This window comes from Sitodiplosis mosellana, unplaced genomic scaffold (assembly GCF_009176505.1).
Source record: "Sitodiplosis mosellana isolate CC-2019 unplaced genomic scaffold, AAFC_SMos_1.0 Smas_scaffold_1, whole genome shotgun sequence".
Taxonomy (NCBI): domain Eukaryota; kingdom Metazoa; phylum Arthropoda; class Insecta; order Diptera; family Cecidomyiidae; genus Sitodiplosis; species Sitodiplosis mosellana.
In genome coordinates, this window is record NW_022595244.1 from 1,411,631 (window position 1) to 1,438,441 (window position 26,811).

Genomic DNA, 26,811 nt, shown 5'->3' on the forward strand with positions numbered 1-26,811 from the left:
AAATTGCTGCGTGAAACTTCCGATGAATTTTTCGTAAGCAGCCAATATAAATACAAACTGAAACACCAAGTGGTCGATGCAACAATTATACCACAAACAAACGACCGATTCATCTTTCTGCTTAACATCGGATCGTTCAGTGTTGCTTTGCAATCTTATCTCATTATTTCAAATTATGATTAATATTTTAAAAAAAGGTGTAGAATGAATGACTATTTTGTTTTTGAAAAATAAAGAAAAAATGTTTAAAAAGAAAAAAAAACAACAACAAACGAGTATAATCAAACAATTGAGAGCTGTCAAAGTGCTCGTTTTTTTTAGTACAGACACCCGTGTGCACAATCATTGTGTATTGGCACGACTTGTGTATTGGTATTAGTGTTGGTACCTATTGCAAAGTGACAGTTTGCTACTTTTTTCAGCATTTTTCACTGATATAAGCTGTGTGAATCAAGCTACTGTGTATGAAATAAGCAAAGTTTATTTTTCTTCTTGCACTGTGATTATATGTAGACGAGCTAATTTACACTATTTAAAGCATTACAATTTTACCTGACAAAATAGACTAGCGTCTAAGACAAACTTGTTGTTTTTTAAGAATTGTTTTTATTTTTAAAGAAAAAGGTTTAGGTTGTATTAATTGAAGCGGCGTCTTTTGGACGGTTGGTTTTTTTTTCTCATTCTGTGTTCCCGTGGCGTTTGTGCAGAATAACACAATCAACATGGGTGTTCCTAAATTTTTTCGCTATATCAGCGAAAGATACCCAAATTTAAGTGAATTAGTGGGATCGGCTGAGGTAATTATTGACATTATTCACGAAATTTACAATTGAAATACGGTTTGATGGCAATTTAAGTCATTGGCCTCGTGGTGAAATAGCGTACACAAAGTGTGTGTCATTGATGATGATAACATATTGATATTGATTTTAAAAACAATGGTTTTTTTCTTCATGGAATTTAGCTACCACAATTTGACAACATGTATTTGGATATGAATGGCATTATTCACGTTTGCTCGCATCCCGACGATTCGAATATTCATTTCCGCATGAGTGAAGAGCAAATGTTCCGGGACATTCTACACTATATTGATACATTGTTCCACATGATTCAACCACGTAAACTCTTTTTCATGGCTGTTGATGGCGTTGCACCACGTGCCAAAATGAATCAACAACGGAGCCGAAGGTAAATAGACCTACTTATTGATAAGGACAAATCAAATATATTCTATGTGCTCAAGGACAAATTCAATCATTTTTTCGTTGTCATTTTTACTTTGATCTGGGCACAGATTTCAATCGGCCAGAACTGCGCAAGAACTAATTGAAAAGGCAAAGAAAGCAAACGAAAAATTGCCCGACGAAAGTCGTTTTGATAGCAATTGTATTACACCCGGCACGGTATTTATGGAGCGACTTCAACAGGCGTTCAAGCATTTTGTCAAGTTGAAATTGTCCACCGATCCAGCATGGCAACATTGTCGTGTCATTTTAAGTGGGCATGAGGTAGGTGCTAGGGAAACTTAAATTTTGTCAAAATTTATATCTTTTGAAGCGATTTATATGAGTATACGTGATCTGGAGCGTTCCAAAAATAGAACGGTGTCGAGCGGTTTGTCCGATAAAAGCGTCCAGTATCATGAATAATAAGCCAATCGCATGCATTCTCATTCGGTGACATAGCACACCGTCGACATTTTAAAATTATTCAAGTCGCCATACGAAATACATGTTATATGTATATGACACGATGCATTTTTTTTATAATGTAAACAATCAACAACTTCCATTGAGATTGTTGCGTTTTAATATTTTTTCACAGTGCTGGCGATGCACAAATGTATTTATCAACAAACGATTCTTTTCCATTGAATTTCAGACTCCGGGCGAAGGAGAGCACAAAATCATGGAGTATATTCGTTATTTGAAGGCACAACCAAGCTATGATTCAAACACACGGCATTGTTTATATGGGTTGGATGCTGATTTGATTATGCTAGGACTGTGTACACACGAATTGAATTTCGCATTGTTACGTGAAGAGGTACATTGAGTTCGATTTTATCTATACACTCTTGACGTTGTTATTTACGAATGTGATGTAATTACAATTTGACGCATTCGTTGTAGGTTAAGTTTGATAAGAATGCAAAGCGCGCGCCATCGGTTGACGAAACGAAATTCTATTTGCTTCACTTGGGATTGCTGCGTGATTATCTCGAATTGGAATTTATCGAACTGAAGCCAGCGCTAAAGTTTGAATATGATTTGGAAAAAATTATCGACGACTGGATTTTTATGTGTTTTATGGTCGGCAATGATTTCTTACCAAATTTACCAAATCTACATATCAACTCAAATGCTCTGCCAATCCTATACAAAGTATACAAATCAGTATTGCCACAATTGGATGGTTAGTAAACTCTATTGAAGATAATGGTCCGAAAAATTAATATTTCAATTAATTTGCAATGATTTGATTAAATCAAAAACATCCATTGCTGGGTATAGGTTATATGAATGAAGCGGGTAAATTGAATTTGAAACGATTTGAGGTGTTCATGGGTGGAATGAGCAGTATTGATCGTGATCTATTCCGTGACAAATATGAAGACCTGAAATATATGGAATCCAAACAAAATAACAATGAAACATTCGGCAACGATTTCGTTGAAATAACCGCAGAAACCAAGTCTGATTTAGATGACCTGATTAAGAAGACCGTAAGCAGAAAAAAATTGAATTTTTGAAACTAAATCAGAAAATTCGAAATTTTTCAATGGTTTTTTTTTCATTTTACAGAATCTTGACTTCGGTTCGGATAAAAGTAGCTCCGAATCTCTTTGTGGCAGTGATGATGAATTTATGTTTGGCGGTCAAGATCCGAAGGAAGTTTTCAAGGATTGTGAAGAAGAGGAGGAACTCTCCGACGAAGAACTATTCGAAAAGGAATTTGCATTGCACAAACGCGATTATTATATAAATAAACTCAAGTATCCGGAAATGACTAAGTAAGTAGATTTGAAAATTATTTGAAAAAAAAAATCCTAAGATTAAATTGTCGAAAAATGAGTTGACCTAATCGAGATTCTTTTAAAACAGGGATGTCTTGGCTGAGCAGACAAAGTGCTACATCACAGCATTACAATGGACATTATACTATTATTATCGTGGCGTATGCTCTTGGTCATGGTATTATCCACATCACTATGCTCCGTACATGTCGGACATTTCGAAATTCGCGAATCTTGAGCTGAATTTCAGTTTGGGCAAACCATTTTTGCCCTTTGAACAATTGTTGTCCGTATTACCAGCGGCCAGTAAAGAGTTGTTGCCAAATGCATACCATAAATTAATGACTGATCCATCCAGTAAGATCATCGATTACTATCCCGTTGATTTTGAAACGGATTTAAATGGAAAGAAACAAGAATGGGAGGCATTGGTTTTAATCCCATTCATTAATGAGCTACGACTGAAAGACGCAATGAATGATTGCAACGATAAGCTCACCGATAGCGAACGTGGTCGCAATAAGCATGGACCGATGCTACAGTATGACTACTCTCCAACCGACTATGGTTCGTTGGATGAATGCTTCGGTCAACAAATGATTGGTCACGTATTTTGTAAGGAAACCAAAATCGATCGATCCGAAATCATTGTACCTGCCGATCAATTGGTGTTGGGACCGTGTGCAGGCGCACAAAAAGAGGCTTATTTCCCCGGTTTTCCCACCATGAGACATTTAAAACACTCAGGCAAATTGGAAATGAAGCGTGTCAAAGTGTTCCATCTGCCAACGCGTAGCGAATCGATGATCATCAAAATTGATGAAACTCCACCGAATGTTGATATAGAAACACTAGCTCAACAATTTATCAATAAGGAAATTTATGTCGGTTGGCCTCATCTGAGAGAAGCCAGGTGCTTTGCGGTTAGTGATGCTAAAGTGAAAATTGAAGAAACTGGCATCGAGAAATTCGATAGCAGCAATGGCAACGGCGAATTTAAAATGCTCGCAAAATTTGTTGAGGGCCATCATATGACCCGGCTTGGTGTTGATTTAGGTGAAGTGAATCAGCTGCTGCACGTGTATCCATTAATGAACCGCGAATACTTGAACACTGGCGATGGCAGACTCACTCTGTCGAAAAGTTGGTCGAAAATTGCATTGCCCGTGGCTCCAATAACAGTTGTACAAAATTTGGTTGTATTTGCCAAGGACATGGAGAGCTTCAAAAAGGTTGAAGATGTTTTCACAATGGGATCAACCGTTTTCTTGATGAACAAAGGCTATTATGGATGTGAGGCTACAATTTCTGACTCAAAGTTCTACAATGGGCGAATCAAATGTACGTATTCACATTTTGCACGTAAAAAATCATGGAAAAATAGAATTTTTGATTTTGGAGAAATGATCAATTCATTTCGTCTTATTTTTTATCTTCTCTCACTTTTTTTATTTTATCATTGACTTTTTGAATTTCGCAATCATTTTTCTTTCGATAGTGTCGACCACTGCACATCCAACGCCTGACTTTAGCGAGGCAAAACAGTCTCATCAAGAAGAGTTGTGCGGTTATATGAATTCATTTACAGCTAGCTCGCAAATTGGCATGACGTCACACATGTTCAATCGCATCACCGGCGTTGTTTTTGTATACGCCGGACAAAAACGGTACCCAATTTCGGATTCCGATAGGAAGTTCAACATTGGACTTCAGCTAAAACAACTCAAACAGGTAGTTTTTGTTTTTAGCGATAAGTCAAGAGTTCATCGAATGATTTAATTTTACTCCCTTAGAATGAAGAAGTACCCGGTTACACGAAGAGTATCAACAATCAATGGCTTTACTCTCAAGAAGCCATCAATGTGGTGCACACGTATGCCGAGAAATTCCCACGACTATTCCAATTGATGAATAAACAGAGTAACGCACACACCGATCCATTGTTTGAAGACGAGTTGAATATGGGACAAAAGGTAAGATTTTATACCAAGTCGTAAGATTTGGAATGATTTGCGATTAAATCGATGCATAAATGATGAATAGAAGTTGGTAATAAATCAAAAACGAATCTAATAAAGAGTAAAAACAATAATTAATATTACCGTTTAATAGGAGGATGATGAGGGTGTTTTGAAGCAAATCCAAAAATGGCTCAAAGACTTGCCATGCAGATCGATTGCTCGCCAGCCATGCGGTACCGAATGTCTTTCAATTCCCTTAGCTGGACAAGTTGCGAAAACAATCGAATATCTTCAGGTACCTACCTAATGAATGAATTCTATCATTCGAATCCCAGAATTATAATTCCCTTTTTTGTCGTTTAGAATGAACCAATCCGAAAAGTGACTCTGCAAGTGAGACCGCATCTTTTGTATAAGCCAAATTTGAATGATATTAATGTGGTGCCCGATCCGACGGCTACATTTGAGCTATTCGATCGCGTTGTCATTGCTCGTGATCAATATTCAGTGCCATTGGGAACGTGTGGAACAATCATTGCCATTTTGCCCAGAACCGATCCAAATCCAATCCGTCAAGAGAATATCAATGTTGTCGAGTATATTTATGAAGTTTTGTTCGACAAACCATTCGAACTGGGCACATCGATTCCTGGCGTGGCTGAAAAACGTATTTTCCGAGTACGCAAATCGGTGTTGATCAACATCACACATGGATTAGGTAAGTTTCTTGGCGAGAACTTTCTTTGACAAGTAAAATTTTGAAAGGTTGTCATAAAATATATCATTGAATTCAATTTATTACGTTTACCACTTAGGTCGCCCATTCAAAGAGCAGTACAATCAACGCATGAATGGAAACGGGCCGCGTCAAAGAAACGGTGTCGTCAATGAGCAACCACCTCCAAACGCCTGGAGAATGCCCGAACGAAAACCAACTGAACGTAAAGAAAACGTGGTTGCGAATGAAGCTAAGTCGAAACAAATTGAACCGCCCACCGCTTGGAGAGTACTTGAAAGAAAACCGGCTGAACGTAGCGAAGAAGTGGCTACAGCAAATGAACCAAGCCTACCTGAGCCTCCAACTAAAGCATTCGAACTGGTTAATTTGGCCGATAAGGTAAACCAGAGAGAGCGACAACTTCGCTCTGTGCCAACCGAAGAAGATGTACTCAAGAAAATCCTCGGCTTAGATCAAAGCCAACCAGCCACTGTAAATAAACTGTTGAAGAACGATTCGCAGCGCATCGATTTGAATTCATTGTTTGGAAAGACTGAAAACAATGTGAATGATATGAGCAATGGGTTGCCGTTGTTGTCAAGCTTACCAAAGCCACCCACAGCTTGGCAGCAGCAGTCAAAGAACAAGGAGGTGAACAACGTACCACAACAAGTATTGCCAAAAAATCTACCTCAATCGCAAATACCACATCAGCAACAGCAACATCCGTCGTTTCCACCAAATATGCCCATGAATGTTGGACTACAAATGCATCACCAGCCATTTTATCCAGCGCCGCCGCCACATCCACCTATGCTACCTCCAATGAACATGATGCAATTTTCACCGCAAGCCATGCCACTGCATATGTATCGACAACCGTTGTACATGGGACACGATTTTCCGATGTATCCCGTTATTCCCGGCCCACAGCCATTCATCCATGTGCAACCGCAACACATCCGAATGTCAGGGCCGCCACCTCAGCATCAATTCGACGTAAATAGACAATCACATCCACATTATGTCATGCATAATTCACCAGAAGGACCACAAAAATTAAAACCCAAAAACGGTACAAGTAGCGCATTCATCCCGTTACAGGCAGCTCGAAAAAGTGTCAAATTAGGAAAACCTAATGTAAGCAACGATTCAGCGAAAAAGGATGCAAATTTGGACAATTCCAAGGAAGAGGAACCTCAACCGGCCCAGGTAATTGAAACTTCAATTTAATGTATCTTGATGATTTTGGAAATATAGCATTGAATTAAGTTTAACTTATTTTTGTGTCTTTTACAGAAATCAGAAGCACAACAACCCGAAACCAATACGGTTCCAGCAAAATCAACGCCAGCCAAACCGAACAAATCAGCCGAGAAGAAATCAGCGGAAAAACAATCGAAAGATAACAAAAAAGATGCGCCCAAACCAAGCGATACACCATTACCAAAACGATTGGCTTGCAATTTTTCGGTAAAACCAAACGCCAAAACGAAGTGAATCAAAAGAATGAAATCAAACAGGAATTTTCAGTACTGAGTGCAGTACCTTTTTATTGCAAATTAAAGAAAAAGCGAGAAAAGATTAAATTAACAACAATAAACGATGACCATTTTTGCTACGGCAAAAAAGAAGAGAATTTTTGTTTTATTCCATGGCACAAGTTCATTTTTCAGCCATCAACATTATTTTGACTTTTGTTCACAATTGGTTGCGAAAACAACAAACCTCATCAACCTTTACTTCGATCAACGTTTCGTCCCAAAACTCTATCAATGAATGAAACTTCATACTTCTCACTTTTATTCATCAAACTAAATTTATTTATACAGCAAAAGAAAACTAACAGTGACTTGGATTGAATTTTCTAAATATGCTTGAGTTTAATGCGATAGAACGTGTTTGCCCTTCAGAATGCGTCGCATAAGAATCAATCGGCCGCCACGAGTAGACATTCTCTTGTGAAAACCATGGGTGAGTACACGCTTAGATTCGCGAGGTCGTGGGAAATGATTTCGAATATTCGTGCGCACCGATATTAAACTCCATGCTCCACCAGCCGCTGGTTGTGTTGATGTTCCTGGCACCATCGAATGGAAACGAGCAATTGATTGTATACTTTCAATCGGCGATGCAAATGCACTGGAAATGAAAATACTTTCAGCGTGATGCACATGTTTATTTTGTAATTCAAGGGAAGTTTACACTTACCGCACATTTGAAAATAGCCTCGATACTAGGTTCAATGCCATTTCAAAACAAAATTTCCGAAAATTGCTTCACTGAGCACAATTTTTTTGATAGCATTCGATTTTGAGGTTATGTCAACTTATGACATTTACAGTGTTAGCACTGACAGCAATGCGAGCTACCAACAAACCAAAATAGAATCTCAAACATATGCTACCGCACAACTCGGCAGCGGGAACTTTGATTGTTTCAATGAAATTCGTTCATTTTTCGTTTTTTTCCACTTGATTCTCGATTTTCAGAGATTTATTTATTTTTCAATTTTTGTCAGATAATTATTTTTTATGTCTAATCGATGTTATTTCAATAGTAACAGTGATTTTTTTGATTTTTTCCCATTGCTTTCGGCACATAATGCATTTCCATGCGTAGATTTTGATGGATTTTTGCATTTCTTCACCCTTTTTCATACTTTTTCATTAAATGTTCCTTTTTTTTCGAATATTATCTTTTTTTCAATCAAATAATCCAGTTGATTTGGCATGAAATCCAATTGCACCATTGCTCCATATGGAAGTTCAGTACACCGTTACCTTACTTTTTTAATTACTTATCATCAAGTGCATTGAATAATTAAATTATTCAATTCAAAACATCACCATAAATCATGACAAAACGAACGGGTTTCTATGGTTAATCATACACGTTTTTTCTCATTTCATTTTCTATGAAATTACACAATAAATCAAATTCGCTTTCATCGTTTTATCCACTGCATTATAATCTCTTTAACACGGTGAAGTCGTTTGAATCGTAAACCAGTGGCAACAGAACAATAACCAATTACAATAAACTGGTTTAAAAAACGAACCGTATAATCATCGAAAATGGCCCAGCAACAATACAATACCGCTCAGTATGATTCATTAGTGAATTGACTTTCACTCGAAATGAACAATAACCGTACCGTTATTGTCGCATATACCGAATACATCGCTTCGTTTGTAACACATGGCTTTACTTATAATGAGTGTGACAAGCACACACGGACACACGGACGCACAGACACACGTACACATCGACCAAACCAATTAAAAGAAAACCATTTCTTCGGCATTTCTTTGACGTGTTTCGTCTCACCATTGTTTTGCTGCAAAGTATTTTGCATTTTGCAAGAAACAAAACACAAAGTGGTGGTAAAATGCTTCAATGGAGTGTGACACTCTTATCAGATGCGTCGACATAATTTCTGAAGAAAGCCAACCACGTTACTTCATTATGTTTTAGTTGGTTATTCGTGAAGCAATTCAGGAGGTTTATGCGGAATTTTGTTTAACAAAATCCAAGAAATTGTAAATTTTTTCAACAAAAAAAAACAGAGTTTAGTATTCTCCATGTGGAAGTGATAGAATCCCTTTAAAAAATATAAACAAAACTTTATCAAAATGTTATCGCATCAAAAAAAGTGGTTCAATTTTCGTTTTTTCCACATGAATAACTTGCGATTGCTTCCATTCGTGATCTGTTTGCTATTTGTGAGTCCAGTGCATTTGTATCCACGGCCAAATAATGCAGCAGATCAGTTGGCGGCGAATAAACCGAGTGCACAATTAGAAACCTTGAACTCGACAATAGTCAGTGTCAATGTGAAAAACGAGATAGAGAAACCGGTATTTAGAAGCACCGACGCAACCAATGTAAAAAGTGTAAAAACTGTTACAGATGTACCGAAAAGTGAATCTTCGCCATCATCGGAGCAAGCTCGTCAATATACCATACCATTTATGGCAGTGCCAGCAAATTGGTTTGCAACTTTTCAGCCACAAAATGCCATAGTAATCGCACAAAAAGTGCCGTTACGAATTTGGGCTATTGGTTCTGTATCGCGATTTCCAACATTTTTAGAAAATTTTGTGCAACGAATTCAATCGTATTACTCAACATATAAATATCATGATCTTAGTCGACCGGCACCATTAGCGATAATCAATCCAACATACCATCTGCATGATACAAGCGGACCAGCTCAAACTGACCCAATTGACCATGATCCGGTCGAAGAAGAAGACATCACTGATGCATCCACCACTGACTTTTATGACACCACAACCGATTTGACTTACGACTACGACGATAATAAGAACACTGAATCAACTGAAAATGGCGACTTCATTACTGTATGAAAAAAAAGACTCACACATACATATCATTGTGAATATTTATTTATTTAATTTCATTTTTTTTCTTCGCTCACAAGATACACACTAAAATTATTGAAATTTACTCGACGTGATAAGAAACTCAAGGCTAACCAATTTTGTATTTCATTTCATTAAATCGAATGCTAAGATTTAAATATTTATTTATTTTTTTGATTTTTTTATATTTTCAATAAACTTCTTAATCAAAATGCTTTTTTGTTTGTTTGTTTTTTTGTTTTCCTAATTGACGTTCTTCTCATTAGCATGTCCATTGCTGATTTCTATATTTGAAGGATTATTCGTGTTTTTTTCGCCATTCTTCGAAACCACTTGAACGTTGATTGATTTTGCGTTTGGCATTCGAAACGAACTGGATGCAATGTATTTCGACTCAATAATTGGTTGATTGAAGAGATTCGGTTGCGGAAAATAGTAATTAAATCCAGGAGACGGTGGCAATACATAATAAAATGGTTTCGATGGTTTTCGATCGATTCCGATTTCTTTTTCGGCTTCACCTTGCTTTTCTGTGTCTCCTTCGGGGATTTTCGTTTCGATTGTCGGTGGAATTATTCTACGGAAATATGCGCCGCCACCGCCGCCATCACCACAACTACTGAAGTAATTGGTCAAAGATTGCCAGAAATCATTGCCGAATTCTCCAGCTTCACCGTCTCGAGGCACTACATATCGATATTGCGGGTACAACAAAACATATTGAGTCGAACTGGAAAAGAGTAGAATAGAATCAATTATTTTCCTAACAATCTAGCATCTTAAAATGAAATCACAAAATAGTATTTAATGTTTCAAAACCGTACGGGCCTATCGTTTGTATAGTTTGAGGTGCATAGTATGCATCAAGCTGAGGAGCTCCAAATGCTGACACGAAAATGAAAGACACCAGTAAAATAAGTGTTTGCCACATTTTTTCAAAAAAACTTTACGCTTGAAAACATATAAAATTCGTTTTTGGATATCCTTTCGTAGCAAATCGAAGAGCAAAACTGATCACATCACAAGTTACCTATCCCTTTTATAAACTCCAGGCGATTATTCTCGTTCAGCAGAAGAACTCTTGTTAATAAAGAAATGAAACGCATTTTTTTCATTTTTGAATAATAAAATCATAAATTTATGGACACAAACATTAACGTTGGGCTCAGTGTAATGAATTTTATTGCTTTCATGTTATTAAAACTTTTATTCAAGTATAGATGGCTAGCCGATTTCCGTTTCCATGACATCACATTCATGCACATACTCAGTTAAAACCCATTTGTTTTCTTCTTTAGAGCAATCGGCATAGTCGCAATCGATGGACCAAATGATTGCCGATAATTTTCATCGTTTATTTGAGTTCTCTCCTTTTCTTAATTAATTTAATCATAGCATTCACACCAGCGTGCAATATAAAAAGTATTGAAATGTGCAGTGTTTATATTTAGCATTTACGTAGGTATGTGAAGATAGCATGAAGATCAGGATCTTCATAGTTGCCCATGAAAGATATACTGTACAATACATTTTACTATTGACTGTAAAATTAAGTTGTCAATATGTTTAGTACCGCTGATAAGGTGCATCATAAAGTCAGTTTATTTACTCTGTTATGGACTTAAACAGCATATAGTATGACACCACCTTCTTGATAAGCTAGAAATAAAGTGAATCAACATAGAGAAACATCTGGTCTAAAGGTTGGCTTTTCTTTTTCTCTATTTAACTTACTTTACTGAATGTCTCCAAGTTTAAAACAGCCATTTCAAAGCCATGATAAAACAAATGTCTCTGCATATTAACATTCATGAGAAGAAAATATTTTTGCAATCCGACTGGCAATTCCCACCAGTTTATCTCATACAAACAATCACCCATTTTTTCATAACTTTCCGTGGCCAATTTACCAAAATAACAATAAATGAACAAATTCGACGAACTGACCGTTGTTGCGGCTAAAATGGTCAACACATTTTTGTCGATATGCTTCATTTGCTAAAATATAATGAAAAAAGTCTTCATTTTCATACGTTCATTTTGGTGGCGAAAAAAGTTGACAAATTTCATTCACGCTTTTCATGATATACGAATGTAACTTGACGCTTTTATTTGCTTCTCATTGAATATTGCTGCTAGTTTTTGTTGAAAAAAAAAAAACAATTTAATGAATAGGTGAAATAATTACCAGATCCAGTTGAAAAAGGATACAAGCCAAGAACAGCATGCTGCATACCAATTGAATCAAGACAATGTGGCTGTACACCTTTGCTGATTCCAAAAACCATCTTTAAAAGAAGACACAAATTGTATCACGCAATCACACAATCTTAATATGTAAAATACTACAGTGTAGTAACTACACCATTTCTTCAAACTCACTCTTTAACCGAAATGTAAAATCGAATCAAGTCACAAATATGTTCCTTATCATTTCGATTTTTATCGCGACGATCCAATTGTTCTAACGACTTTTGAAATATTCTGTAGAATGCCTGGTGATGCAAACACATTGATATGAACAACAAAAGTAGTGCACCATTATCAATCAAATACGCTTCCATGCAAATCATCGAGATACAGATTTCACCAAAATATCCAAGCGGAGTCTCTTGATTCCATGGCAATCTATTACAAATAGTATGCGCAATAAATTTTCCAAAAAAATCGGATCTAAAAATAAATAATCGGCAATTTACGCACGTAAATTTATTTGGATGATAAACAAAATTGGTATCAAACTGTCCTCTCATTTTATAACAAAAGAGCAATGAAACGATGGACATCGTTGGTACAACAACAAGAAAACCTCCCATTCCAAATTTGAGATACATATGCCACATCCATTCACTCCGATTGTTTGCCGCGGCTATGAATGCTTCATCGTTTTGATCTAAAGAGAGAAATTTTGTTTGTTGCTCTCAAAATTCCATTCATCAAAACTGAAATCGATTATTATCTAACTTTTATCGTAGATTTCGGTTAGTTGTTGAAAAATTGTCGTGATTCCTCGGCGTGAAAAGTATGTCATCACAATGCTATATAAAATACTCGATGCTGCTGCAATTTGAGACACAGCATACAATGCCTCTTCTAATTCGGTTGAAACATATTTCTTGAAGAATGCTACGCTCGCAATCAAGCTGCTCAAAATGCCCAAAAAGACGATAAAACTAATGGTGATATAAGCCAATTGTTTCAATTTGGAGGTCGTGTTTTCAGCGGGATAAACACATAACCACGTCAACACTCGCCGATTTGTAACCAATGGTTTCATTTTTTGCATGATTTTCTACACAATTTATGGAGGCGTTTTTTTGTGACCAAACTGCTGAGTTTTCAAACAATTAACTATAGGTATTTCTTTATGGTGAATTCTTAAAATCTTTGAAAAAAATTGCCTTCGGTTCACCTGACAAAGCAAGATAAAAACAAAATCAACTTCTTCTCCGAACCGAATCCGATTCAAACTAAATTCAATTTCGTATTATCTTTTCTTAGTTGTTAAGACAATTTTATTATTTTCTTAGTTGGGCTAACTGTTCAAAGTCCTTTGAAGTGTTAGGTATTACACAATATCTGTTTGAAATAGAATAAATGATTTTCTTGACTTTAATTTCATTCATTATTTTCTCGAGACTATGAATAAAAAGGAAAACTTTTCCTTTAGATTAAAATATGTGCCTAATATCTTTTTTAATCCACGCAATCCACACGAATGGGCACACAAAGTTAGAATTTTGAGAACAAGACTGACAGTCTTAGACTGCTGATGAAAAGAGAACTTGAGTGAAAAAGTCATAGTAATTTCGATTTAAATTGGTTTTAACTTGAATGATGGGAATACTATCATGTAAAAGTTAAAACTTGTGCTGAGTACATTACTAGTAAACTGTCTCGATAGATTTTTTTTTTCAAATCAAATTTAACGCGTCATTGGAAATGAAAACTTTTATGAAAATGAAGCAGGTGTTCTATCTAATCGAAACTTCCTCAGAGTTCCTTCACAAGTGGAAATAATTGCGTCGTAGTCACAATGAAACATTTTTAAAGACGCAGCAAACTGTTGAAACACATCACCAACTTCGTTCCATCGGACTAGATTCACGTGTTGGAAATAATTCTGTAACGAAATGTAATCAAATATTGTTCACTCTTCGAATTTCCTCAAGTATTTCTCATTTTTATTCATACTATGAGGTCCTCGGAGTATTTTGTGCGTCGTTTTATCATCAATTTCACTGCTTTCGACTTGTTGTTTTCATCCATTGAAGCATTGAAATATGGCAATGGCCCAAGCATTTGAATTTTCGTGTTGTAAAGCATCCACAAATCATCCACACACGTTCGTTTTCTCTTGTTTTCACAGAGAAAAGTAAATTGAGATGTACAGTGTACACCGACCATTTGCAGTAAATTCTCCAAAATTTCTACTTTATCATAAGAACCTTGATGCAACTTTAGAATTTGACTCCATCTCAATCGTGCGCTTGGTGTTACCAAAACAAAGCATCGTTCGAAATATTTTGTCACATTTCCGGTATCAAAATAGCTAGTAGCGTATAATTTACCATCTTCCGAGTAACTTATGACATCCGAAAACCCATGTTCATTCGGTTTGCGAACACCACCTCTGACTTGTTTCAGCATTTTGTATTCATTTTGAACTAAACTTTTCTTTTGTTGAACTAAATTAGAAAAATCCACTTTTATGTCGTACAAACGATCGTAACTCATTGAATTGTCAGATACATCTGGCCTGTATAGCTTTCCTAATGCAAATATTTCAACAAAGATGATTTTCAGCATGAATTTTTTTGATGCACTCTTGCGTTGAAATCTTCAAATTGAACTTGAAAAAATTACCTTTAGACGTGGCGCCAGTCGAAGTTGTTTCCAATATATCGAACAGTTTATATTGAACTTGAATTTGATTTTCAATTAAGGTGACACATCCATGTCTATACGTATAGATATCGTCCATTGGTGTTTCTGTCGACTGGATTCTTACGCAACAAGCGCTGCTTAAATGCAGCAAAAAACTTGAAAAATAAAAAATCGCCAGAAGAGGTTTCATCGTTCGTCCGAATTCGATTATTCACTGAAAGGTACGAAGTCTATTCTTCCATTTTAAATAGTGCACATGTGAATATCACTTTGCCTTACATATTAAAATATATGCACATTGTTTCAAAATGCAGATGATGATGTTATATATTCTTTTTTGCAGTTGAAAATGTGCAAAAGGGAACTCAATTTCAAAAAAAAAATTGTGCCTTCGATCCGCTAAACGTCGAAAAATTGCCTTAAATGCGTCAATACAATGAAAAGAGGAACAAAAATGCTTTATCTTCAATGCGCTTTATTCAGAAATAGTGTGAATTACATTTGATTCTGACATCATGGTAGTGTTTCTTCAATGTGCAATTTACTGCTATTAATCTAAATTTTTCTCACTAGATACAAGTGTACTAGTGAAACCGAAGAATATACTTGCGTCTTCGAAGCAAATTCAAAACAACTATCAAAACTATCAATATGATTTTTTAGACTATTCTGCCAACATTGAAAATTCATTGCCACATCAATTATTTACTGATTCCTAACTGAGGTATCATGTAAATAGAAATGAAGTTGTTGTAAACCGAATCAAATTATAAAGTCAAAATACCAATCCAATTGAATGCTGGGTAGCTGTTCCAAGAAATTACAAGTATCTGAATCAGTTGATGCCATCAATTGAAAGAGTTCCAAAAGTTATGGTATGTTCAAGTGCGACTCAGATACTTGCCATTCATCGAGTTGATGGTGACCGTTGAATCCATTCCATGTCGTTCCTTATTGAAAGTATTGTTTTTGACAATGAACATAATCGGCGGCAGCCATTAGTGGAAATTATTTAGTTTTTGTTTGGACGATGAAATGAGCAATGAATAGAGGTCATTTGATGACCATCAGACCACACCGTTTTCATTATTGATCATTACTAATTATTGTGTTATTTTTAATTCAAGAAAATTGTTGTTTTGACGAATTGACGCATTCACGGAGTACCATGACTGCAAGAACAGTTGTACTATTCTTGCAGTTTAGGACTCTTTGTTATTCGATCGTTCCATTTTTGGAGTGTGTTTGAATTGACGCATTCAATTTATTTTCACTGAAAATCATCGCATCTACTTTCTGTCGAATGGAAATGATGATAACACAATTTGAATCATTTGAGTAAACAAACTCTCAAAGAATTGTAGGGAATACATTCTAATTTGTTCGTTTACTCAATCCATAGGTGATCGTCCTTAGATTGAATTTTGGTTAAAAAATGTCCAATTTAGTGCTTTTCGATTGATTTTCTGTAGTTTAGTGGAAATGCTCAGACTTCCAGAGAAAGACAAAACGCAGTTTCATTGGATGATTAAATTCGAAACGATCGCTCTCTGATAATGCAATTAACTTGATTATTTTGGAACTAAGTTGACAATTAAATAAAGTAATTGCTGCGAAACCAGCACATGTTTGACTGTGAATAAACGTTTTGAATGCATTTATCTCGAAAAGGGCAATGCATATTCTTGACTGTGACCTATTCCTTTTGGAATAACCTTCAAAGAAATTCGGAAATAAGTTATCGTTCAAAAAGTATTTAGAAAATAATTTGTTTTTCTATTGTTAAGAAAATTGATTGAGAAATTATCGTATTAAAAATGTATGAAATTCATTCATTTAAAAAAGTCGAGGGTGAATGTTATTTCAATGCAGTCTAGTAGAAAAATTTATCGCGACAGTTTTTGTTTGGTTTTTAGATCGATTGAACTGATTCAAATCAGAACCTGCCCCGAAAATCTCGTGCTGTTTATTTGATACATTTTTAATTGTGTCCAATTACCAAATGGACGAGGGAAACATTCTAGATCCTAATGAATGCAATCACGTTCGAAAAATTATGCTGATGTGATTTAAACGGGCTTGAGAATGGGTTCGTTGAAGTGTCTGTTTATCTTTTAAAAAATTGTCCTCGAGTCCTTGATAAGATATTGAACGGAAAGCAATAATGGAAAAAGCATTTTGCGACTCTGAAGGGCAATCGATTGAATAAGAATGTTTAAAAACATTTACATTCTAGGTAAACGTATAGACATTTTCAATTTACTAAAAGCGTAGCTTGTGCCAGACACAAAGAAAATCGAGCGTAATTTTTAAATAATTGAATGAGAAACAATGATTGACAATTTGCATTTTAAATGTAACGTTTTGGAAAATTTGATTCAATTTTAATTTGAGCTCGATTTTTCTGCATTTTACTATCAATTAGAATGGCTCGTGAACAGAATTACGCCAGAGCTATAAATACAGTGGATGGCATTGAATCGAAGCACTTAAGGTTTTGAATCGCATCAAAGAAGTCCATTTCGTGGAAAAACTAACGTCGTTGAAATAAAGTGGAAGTTACAACAAGAAATATTGGTGAAAGTGTTCGAAAAATGGTGTTTTTAGAAGGAACAAAGCGCATTCTTCAATATTTGGATTTGTATACAAGGCCGCCGATTGATATAGGGGTCATCAAAATTTCAAGTCGATTTATCGAGTATTTTGCATTCATTTCAATGACCGTGACTACAATACCGATCGGCGCATTTTGCTATACTAATCGAGACAATTTTAGTAAAGCATCAGGAGGAGTGTTGTACTTTATCGCGAATTCGTCTATCAAAGTCATTTATTTGGCTTTGCTAGTGAAGCGCAAATATGTCATCGAAGGCATCGATCATTTGGAGCAACTTATCCAGAGCAGTAAGATTTGAATTGAAGTTTTTATATTTGATTTGACATTCAAATAATTTCTATGGCAGGAGAATTTGATCACTGACATTTATGTATCGCGAAAAACATGCAAATGCATTCTTTCCATTACGAATTCGTAAAGATTGGTTTTCAAAAAGATGTTGTTTGAAATAGATAAATGTCACTAAGAAGAAATGGTCTGATTCCTCTTAAGGAATTCGACTTGCATTTCAATTCAACTTCATTAGTTTCTCTCCTAAATATCTCTCTTTGCTCTTTCTTTTTTTTTTCCGAAATGTTCTTTTCGTTCACAAGGAGTCGATTTAAATCTAAAAATGAAAGATTTCCATGCCAAACGTGACGAGGAAAACAATAAATTAGCTCAGACCTTGTTAAGAAGTGGTGTTTATACGGTACTATTCTTTTTCTTACCAAACGCAATGCCACCATTCACTCACTTTCTATTCGGATTGCCGAAAGATATCATTTGGAATTTCCCGTTTTCGGTTGTGTATGTTGACTCAGTTTTTTTGAATTATATTTTCAGTTTAAAGCAGTTCAGCGGAAAAAAGCTCTAAATTTGCCATTTCTTTTTCATCTAACAGGGTGCCGTTCAACACGGAAACATATTTGGGTTTCTATATTGAATTGTCTCTACAAATGTTTACCGTACACTTTTACATGTTGATATTCTCTAGCATGATCTCAATATTCTATGCATTTAACAAATTCATCGATGGACTTGTTACCGATTATTCCATGGCCACAGTGGCATTCAATCAAAAATTGGAAGATGAAATACATCCGAAATCAAAGTCGGATCGAAAAAAGCGTTACGTGGAAATTTGTCTAGAGACGCGCCAATTTCTTAAAGAATCCATCAATTTGCACCTGGGCATTTTGAAGTACTCAATATTTGATGAAAATTTTGCGAAGTGGAACTTGACAAAACTGCTTATTTTCAGGGCAATGAATTCTCTTCAGAATATCAATAGCGGCCCCTTATTCTTTGAATTGTTTACATTTGTGGCATTTCTGGCAATCAATGTGTTTGTCTTTGATCGGGTAAGTCAAACTAAAAGCATAAAGTCGAAACAACGTTTGATGTTAAACGCTTTTTCAGGCATTTCGTGAGGATGGATTGAACAACTTTGAAATATTTTTTTGCTTAAATAATCAGCTCATTCAAACCATATTTTGCTACGTTCTTTGCTTATTTGCCACGAAAATAACGCATGTCGTTGGCAAAGTCTCTACAATCACATATGGCTCAAATTGGTACAATTATCCAGCGAAGGAGCAAACGTTTTTAGTGCTCATGCTTCAACGATCTCAAGAATCATTTAAATTCAGTGGTCTTGGAATCGTTCCGGCAACAATGGCCACATTTTTAACGGTAAGTGGGAAATTTTCTCAGTTATATATAATTTTGTTTAAATGGACATTTTCTTCTTCAACAGCTGGTTCGCACGGCCTTCTCTTATTATCTCATTTTGAGAAAATCTGGATAAGCTGTTTCAACAACTGTCTGTCAATTTTCGAATTCTGATATAGATTTACTTTAATTCAAGGGATCCCGTGTGCAAATATTGTAACTGAGCTGTCAGTTAACTAATTTCGGGCAAAAATTACTTACTTTGATTGACATTTCAGTACAAAGTGTAGTGTAAGTCTATCGTAGTTAACTGAAATCATTTGAAGTTACAAGTCAGTCTAAGTTGCTTAATTTGGGACAAAGTGATTTTCTTAGAACAAAAACATAAATTCAATCAACTAAAGTCAATTGAAGTTATAGTCAGTCAGTCATTTTTTTCACACGATATTTTTACTTATCTTCAGTTTAATTTGTGTTTGGTGGAATGCGAAAAATGAGTCACTTCATTATATCTAAATGTAAGTCAAACATAAAAAAATCGATTAATTTAATATTAGAAACAAAATTTGTGTGGATACAATTTAATTCACCAATATTGGTCAGATTTCTTCAAAACACACTATTGTTCAATGTATTGCTCAGTATCAGTAATGATAAGTTCCTTTGAAATATGCAATGAAATCATGCGATAAATAAAAAAATGAAGAAATCGAAATAAAATAGAAGAAACTGAAAAGAAAATCCTCTTCTAAAGCAACATATCCTGGCCACTAGACCATTCGACATAGATGTTCTTCGTGCTCTATGAAAAATATCAAAAATTCAATATCAAATTTTCGTAGCATATTTATTTATTTTATTTATTTATTAGTTATTGATCTAATACAGATCCTTTACAATTGTCGCTTATCTTTAATTGCTTTTACATATTTATCTCTTTCTACACTATTTACATATTCTGATTTTCTTTCATTAAACTGTCTAACTGCTGACCAAAAGGGCTGATTTTGCAAATATCCACTCGTGTACGTCGGTAATTTTAATAGATCTGTGTTTCGAGTTGGCCTACTGTTATTCCATATCAGTTTCGAATTTAAAAATTCTGAGTCCAAATTTTGATGAATTAGATCATATATGAGCACACAACAAGTATATACATATCTACTGTGAATTGAATCAATATTTAATTTTGAGCAACGATCATCGTATGGACTAATAATGTAATTATTATTTGCATTGGGATATTCATTCAATGCCATCATGGTGAATCTTTTCTGCACTCCTTCAATAAAATTTCTATCGGTAGCTGTATGGGGGTACCAAACAGCAATGCCAAATAATAATTTGCTCTTTACATATGAATTGTACAAAATGACAAGAGTATCAACATCAAACTTCTTGCCAACTGTGCGTTTTATGAATCCCATTGTGGAATTGCATGAGGCAACTAATGACTCAATACGTTTCTTAAAAGTCAATCGTTCATCAATTATTACGCCCAGGTCTCGAAAGTCACTAACTCTATTTAACAATATATCATTCAAGGTGTAATCTCCAATGTACTTTGCCTCACATCTACTCATCGTAAGAACTGCACATTTCATAATATTCAAATCCAATTTATTGTCATATATTAAAAATGAAATTTCCCTTCTTTGCACGTTTCCAAACATATGTTGCATGTTTCTATTTGAATATTTAAATCTTTCAAGTCAAAATATGAATGGCGTTGCCACATATGACTGTGAAAACCATGCTATTGCCTACATTAAGGCGTATATGCTGCATACAGTGAGTATGCTCTTAGGATATAGTAGGAAATGTCCATGGAAAAACCATATGAAATTCGTTCAATTTTCTAGGTGAACCTTGGAACATGTTTATATTTTGTTCAATTTAAAAAACTGTTGGAAATTATTGAGAATTGATAATAGTAAAAAGAAAGGCAATTTCTTTGCCGGGAATTGTCGAAATCGGTAATGAAAAAAAAGATAAATGCATCGGCCGGGAATCGAACCCGGGTCGCCCGCGTGGCAGGCGAGCATTCTACCACTGAACCACCGATGCTAATAAATGATGGGCTTCCCAATGTGACCACGTTGTCGTTCTTTATTTTTAAATCTCATCTCATATTGACACAGATGTTGTGGAAACAGGTAATCACGATAATGAAAAGAAATGCTGAGATTTTTTTGTGACACGCGTCAAGTAGTTTTGTTTATGGTTTAATTGATTTATTGAAATACCTTTAGCGAAACGTGATATATTGGAGCTGTCTTATTTTATTGGTTAATTTCATTGCTTTTATCACATTATGATTGTAAAACAGATTTATCTTCTTTCTTCGAGATCCATTCGGTCATTTCGGATGCAAATTTCATTTCTCCACTTTCATGCTCAGCGGATCTATGACTAGATCTAATGAGTTTAAGTTCAGTGTGACGATACTTCTTCGGTAGCAGCCCACGAACACATGGTGATAATAATTGAATGTTAAAATTGGTAAAATCTTGTCCGCCAGTCAAAAATGAGATGATTATCGTTGGAATCCACATTGATATCACGCCGATCAAAGGGTACCATTGGAATGCAATCTTATAAAATGCAAAGCCTTCTATTTCTGGAACCACTGCTGGAGCAGTTCTAAAATATGTTTATATTGAAAACGGATCACCAGAGAACGGTACGGCAGAATCATACTCACAAATTTTGGAAACGAGCGATAGTTTCATTGCTACATCCATCAATCCTAGTTGATAGTATTCCGTAGCGGAATTTTCCATGGGAAATTCCATACTGCGTATTGACGATTAGCGAACACAGAATTGCCATACTTATAATCATTCCCGATAGAGCACCCTATTGAATTTCAAAAGCAAAAAGTTTAATCGGTGCAAAGAAGAACCGGAATTTTGATTTAATGCTGTGACCGTATTCAACGTGAATGACACGTCTTTTTCTATTTGAGCTTAAAATTCACCTTCTTATTGGCCCATGGGTACAACATTCCCAAGGTGAATGCTCCAAAAATCGCTCCCGTGCTCATCCCTGCAACCGTATTTATCATCTGGAATATGGACTGGAAATTTTCGACAATGACTCCGGCTACAGCACAAAATGTTCCCATCGTGAAGATGATGAGGCGCATAGTCAAGTTGGCATTTGCATCGGTGTGTGCAAACCATTTTCGTGGACAAATATAATCATTGTAAAGAACGCCAGAGAGCGAGTGAAGTGCAGCAGATACCGTGCTCAAAGAAGAATAATGGAAAAAATTAAAATAATTAATTTAAATTCCACTCATTTAATGGACTTTTTTCATACCTCAAAGAAGCACTGAATACGCAGGAGATGAAAACACCTGCCAATGAACAAGATTTCGTTCATATAAAAATTCCTCTCAACAAAATTAAAACATTCAACTGAAATTCATGTTTGTTTCACAAACCTGACATCCCAGTTATATGCCCAGTTACATCTTCAACGAAGCGAGGCATCAGTTTATCATATTTTGTCACAATTTGTTCTTTAACTGGATCACATTCGTAGTAATAGGCATACATGATAATTCCGGTGCCACAGTTGAATGTCATGATAAAAACTACGCCGAGAAAGAAGAGAATCATCGACCGTTTAGCGGCCCGTAATGATGGTAAAGATACAAGACGCTGAACGCAACTTTGACTAAAGCCGATGTGACAGAGCCAAATGCAGAATATACCGCTTGTTGTATTCCAAAATGTGGTTCGGGTCACCAAATCCAAGGTGAAGCTGTTGTGATTTAAAATGATTTAGACAAAACTGGACAAAAACTAGCTTAAGAAAATGTGACGATTGTAATACTCAGGAGGAGAAATACGGCCTCCTTCAACAGCACGGTTCCACACTTCATGCAAGCCACCAACCTCCAAAATTCCAAGCAAAGCAACAATTACAACCGATGAAATCATGACCGCCGCTTGCAGTACCTTCGATTGAATTCGTTAAAAACAGTGATTTAATATTGGTTCAAATGCTGGACAAAAATTTTCTAAGAAGTAGCCTACATCTGTCCAAACTACGGCCTGAATTCCGCCCAGCATCGTATAAAAGACGCAAACATATGAAACGATCGTGTTCACCACATGGATATTGTGTTTTGTCACTAAAAATTCAAAAAAAATTGTCATTTATTTCAGAGAAAAAAATGAATGACCGCCGCGTGCCATGTACCTTAAACAAACGCCAAAGATGGAATGTACATTATAACCGGTAGGAAGAAGAGATTGAGAAATATGAATAGGGTCGTGACAAATTTTCGAACGCTTTTACCAAACCGCAATTCTAAATACTGAAAAATGAAGATTAAAAAACCGTGCAGTATTAGGCGTAATGCCTATGTCATTCGATGATTGGCGTTTCATTTGAAACATTATTTATGTCTGTTTAACGCCACATTTAAAGATCCATTCGGTCCGTCGAAAACTTCACGAAAACATTTACATTCTCAAGTGATTTGTTCGTGTGTGTGTGTGATTTATGTGTGTTTTGTTTTGACCACAGAATGAGGTGTGCTCCACGAGTTCACAGTTACACTTTCTATGGTTTTCGCAGCGATAATTACCGCTTGTCTTTCGAATTCTTTTGCAAAATTTCAACATTTGCGCTCACAGCCACACGAGCCACTTTCAGGCACAACACTTCGTCTTTCACCCGTAAACTCACATTTAATTAGCATTAGATGCAGATCACACATTTTCTTATTGCGTGAGATAGGCCCTGATGTGATGGCGATTTTATTATATTTATATAACATTTCATGTGAATGAAATTGTATTGCATTCGCTTGGAACATATTCTCTTGACACAAAGTCGGCGAGAGAGCGAGAAATACACACAGTCAAACTGATGGAATGGATAAAATGTGAGAATAAAACATTTTGATTGTTTTATGGAACCTAATGATCGATGGATTTCGTTATGGTTTTTGAAAACAGAGTAAAAAAATCATTTTTCTTTTATGATTTGATGATACAATACGGAACTTGCGTCGAACGTGAAGTTCTGATTTTTTTTTCAGAGTTTGTTTCTGGATGTACTATTTCCAAATCACATGACATGATCACAATAAATTGCGAAAAAAGAAGTAAAACAGAAAGTAAGTTCACAGATTTTGATATGAATTGAAATGGCAAATGGAGAGCACAACACACATTGTTCTACACATTGTTGGTTGGAATACTAGGGGTGTTTTTTTTGTAGGCAAGTTGCAATTTTACCATGGGAAACTAGCTTAAAAGTTATGGTTGGGCCCAGAAAGAAAGAATATACCTTATATATTGATTTTGGATGACAATAACACGTCCCGAAATCATTGGGCGGCTGAAAATTGATTCTTGATACGGTATAAAAGTGGACTTTAATACCTTTCATTTTAGCTATAGCATGTGTTGCTGTCACACCTCTATCTAAAGTTACAGTACTTTTTGTTCAAATTTGATGTGAAAAATACGGAAATTCGACCACTTTTGGACACTTTGACGGGCTCCAAATGATTTAAAACGATTTGATTTGATCAGTTCCTTTCTTGAATCCCATGGATATAAATCATTCGAAGAATTTAAGTGCTATACGGTCTAAATATGTTCACTGGTTTTGTGGGAATTTGCATTGAAATGTCACGACCAAAGCGAAAGTTCAAGGAAATTTCAAAAAAATGTTTAGACCAAAACCAAACTTGTGCAAATGCGATCAGCATGAAACTTTCATGATCTTATTTTTTCACCAAAATTCGAAATAGCAAAAAGTTTGAAGTCAATCGGAAGTGATTTACGGGTACCTCCCATACAAAATTATCGATATTTTGAGAAAAATAACATATTTCTTTCATAAAAAATGAGCAGAAATCGTTATAAAATCACTTCAGTACTATATTTTCATGTTATACATGTATGTGTTAGATTTTTTGATCCTAAAGCAAAAAATATATTGGAACATACAATAAAGGCAAAGAAAAAGTTGTAAAATGCCAAAAATGTACCAAAATTTGGATTTTCAGCCGCCTAATGATTTCGGGACGTGTTATCGTCATCCATAATCAATGTATAAGGTATATTCTTTCTTTCTGGGCCCAACCATAACTTTTAAGCTAGTTTCCCATGGTAAAATTGCAACTTCCCCCCAAAAAAACAACCCAATTGGAATACCCAATTTGCCATTGGCATATCGGTCAACGCCTAATCACCAAAATTGATACAGGCACGTTTTATTAGGATTTTAATCAATTGTTATTGTGAAAAAAATTATCAGTAAAAGTGATTATCTTTTGATTTTGACCAGACATAATATTCAAAATAATCGATTGTCAATTTTTTGGTAATCAAAGCGCCTACTTCATTGCAAACGAAAATCGAAATACAAATCAATCTTCAGAGAAACACTTACGAAATAGCAATTATCGATATTATTATGGTAAAACACGGGTAGAAATAGATAATTGACAGCAATGACAATGAAAACTAACGTTGGCACAATCAAAAAATATTGCCATCCGAAGGAGTACACCTCAGCTGGAATCGCCACAATTGAAATGGCTGAGAGTTGACTGAAATTGACATGGGAAATAATTCATTTTCATTAATTACTTAACGTGCTGACATGTATCTACCTTGCCACTAGCGATATAGCGATTGGTATGACTTTCATTTTATGACCTCCAACCAAGTAATCTTCCACAGTCCTCAAGTTGTCGCTAAAAAACCCAAAATAGATACCGATGGCCAGCGAAAATGACAATATAACACCGAGCACACCATAATCAACGGCAGTGAAATAAGACACTGCAGACATTGTTTCACTTGAGTTCATATGGAATAGTTGAACAAGTCCGAAAAGGAAGATTTGATAATTTTATCCCTCTTGAAGGATTCTTAGAAATGTGATTTGTACTTTTGATGATAATGAACTGATTTTGCAGAACGAATGCCTATTCTGTAGCAAGTTTCTTTCAATAACTAAATCTGAACGATAATTGCAATTAAAGGGAAATACTTATTTACCCGGTAAACATGTGGGAAACATTCCAATAAAACCGTGTTAACACCATAAAATTGTCTGGATTCACAATTTACTACGGTGCAAATAGATAAGAAGCAGGTATATAAAAAGCGATGAGATAAATTCATCTTTGTTAGTATACAACTTTTCAAAAAGTGCCATCTCATTCTGATGAATGAATGTTGCGTTTGCAGTTTTGCAAAACAAATTGTTATTAATTTCAAAATGTTTTACGCATTTCGTATAACATTTGATTATATTTTTTGCATTTGCACTTTGCCTGATGCGATTGTTATCTTGTCCTCCGATTAATTTTTATTGAACCCATCATAATAACCTGCGCGAGTTTAAACGATAAATAAAGCAAGACAAAACAATACCTGATTAAAAAAGATAATTCAATTTTATGATGGTATTTGATGCATATGCTATTTTTAGTTTGCGACTACTTTCTACCAGTGTGGTGATACATTTTAGACGTGAATGAGAGAAATGGTGGTTTATCTGCATTTGAATTCAAATCCACAAATTCG

General features: G+C 35.4%; 4 protein-coding genes, 1 non-coding gene and 1 pseudogene across 5 annotated transcripts; 2 read left to right on the plus strand and 4 right to left on the minus strand.

Annotated features, from left to right (window-relative positions):
• Positions 1-322: 322 nt before the first annotated feature.
• Positions 323-7,332, plus strand: LOC129570440 (5'-3' exoribonuclease 1). Its single transcript, XM_055450042.1, has 14 exons — positions 323-797; positions 965-1,191; positions 1,298-1,511; positions 1,885-2,049; positions 2,136-2,418; positions 2,517-2,728; positions 2,808-3,016; positions 3,108-4,360; positions 4,518-4,750; positions 4,813-4,992; positions 5,132-5,275; positions 5,344-5,698; positions 5,796-6,910; positions 6,998-7,332. The coding sequence occupies exons 1-14, from the start codon at positions 723-725 to the stop codon at positions 7,196-7,198; spliced, it is 4,866 nt and encodes a 1,621-aa protein (XP_055306017.1). The 5' UTR covers positions 323-722; the 3' UTR covers positions 7,199-7,332.
• A 146-nt stretch (positions 7,333-7,478) lies between these two features.
• Positions 7,479-8,063, minus strand: LOC129570448 (39S ribosomal protein L34, mitochondrial). The gene is made up of 2 exons (XM_055450054.1): positions 7,910-8,063; positions 7,479-7,840 (listed from the first exon to the last, which is right to left on the minus strand). The coding sequence occupies exons 1-2, from the start codon at positions 7,948-7,950 to the stop codon at positions 7,582-7,584; spliced, it is 300 nt and encodes a 99-aa protein (XP_055306029.1). The 5' UTR covers positions 7,951-8,063; the 3' UTR covers positions 7,479-7,581.
• Positions 8,064-9,378: 1,315 nt separating this feature from the next.
• On the plus strand, positions 9,379-10,077 carry LOC129576799 (uncharacterized). The gene has a single exon (XM_055462515.1). The coding sequence runs from the start codon at positions 9,379-9,381 to the stop codon at positions 10,069-10,071; it is 693 nt and encodes a 230-aa protein (XP_055318490.1). The 3' UTR covers positions 10,072-10,077.
• A 17-nt stretch (positions 10,078-10,094) lies between these two features.
• On the minus strand, positions 10,095-11,120 carry LOC129570455 (uncharacterized). The gene is made up of 2 exons (XM_055450067.1): positions 10,911-11,120; positions 10,095-10,816 (listed from the first exon to the last, which is right to left on the minus strand). The coding sequence occupies exons 1-2, from the start codon at positions 11,015-11,017 to the stop codon at positions 10,330-10,332; spliced, it is 594 nt and encodes a 197-aa protein (XP_055306042.1). The 5' UTR covers positions 11,018-11,120; the 3' UTR covers positions 10,095-10,329.
• A 9,800-nt stretch (positions 11,121-20,920) lies between these two features.
• LOC129570462 (sodium-coupled monocarboxylate transporter 2-like) lies at positions 20,921-26,802 on the minus strand (annotated as a pseudogene).
• Positions 21,240-21,310, minus strand: Trnag-gcc (transfer RNA glycine (anticodon GCC)). The gene has a single exon. It is a non-coding gene; the product is annotated as a tRNA-Gly (tRNA).
• Positions 26,803-26,811: the final 9 nt, after the last annotated feature.

Excerpts from the sequence above, each read along its gene's own strand:
- LOC129570440 (XM_055450042.1), top strand. The coding sequence starts at position 723 with ATGGGTGTTCCTAAATTTTTTCGCTATATCAGCGAAAGATACCCAAAT. Across the intron at positions 1,192-1,297 it reads AATCAACAACGGAGCCGAAG|ATTTCAATCGGCCAGAACTG; the intron begins GTAAATAGACCT and ends ATCTGGGCACAG. Across the intron at positions 5,276-5,343 it reads AAACAATCGAATATCTTCAG|AATGAACCAATCCGAAAAGT; the intron begins GTACCTACCTAA and ends TTTGTCGTTTAG.
- LOC129570448 (XM_055450054.1), bottom strand. The coding sequence starts at position 7,950 with ATGGCATTGAACCTAGTATCGAGGCTATTTTCAAATGTGCG. Across the intron at positions 7,841-7,909 it reads AGGCTATTTTCAAATGTGCG|TGCATTTGCATCGCCGATTG; the intron begins GTAAGTGTAAAC and ends TTTCATTTCCAG.
- LOC129576799 (XM_055462515.1), top strand. The coding sequence starts at position 9,379 with ATGAATAACTTGCGATTGCTTCCATTCGTGATCTGTTTGCTATTTGTG.
- LOC129570455 (XM_055450067.1), bottom strand. The coding sequence starts at position 11,017 with ATGTGGCAAACACTTATTTTACTGGTGTCTTTCATTTTCGTGTCAGCA. Across the intron at positions 10,817-10,910 it reads ACTATACAAACGATAGGCCC|TTCGACTCAATATGTTTTGT; the intron begins GTACGGTTTTGA and ends ACTCTTTTCCAG.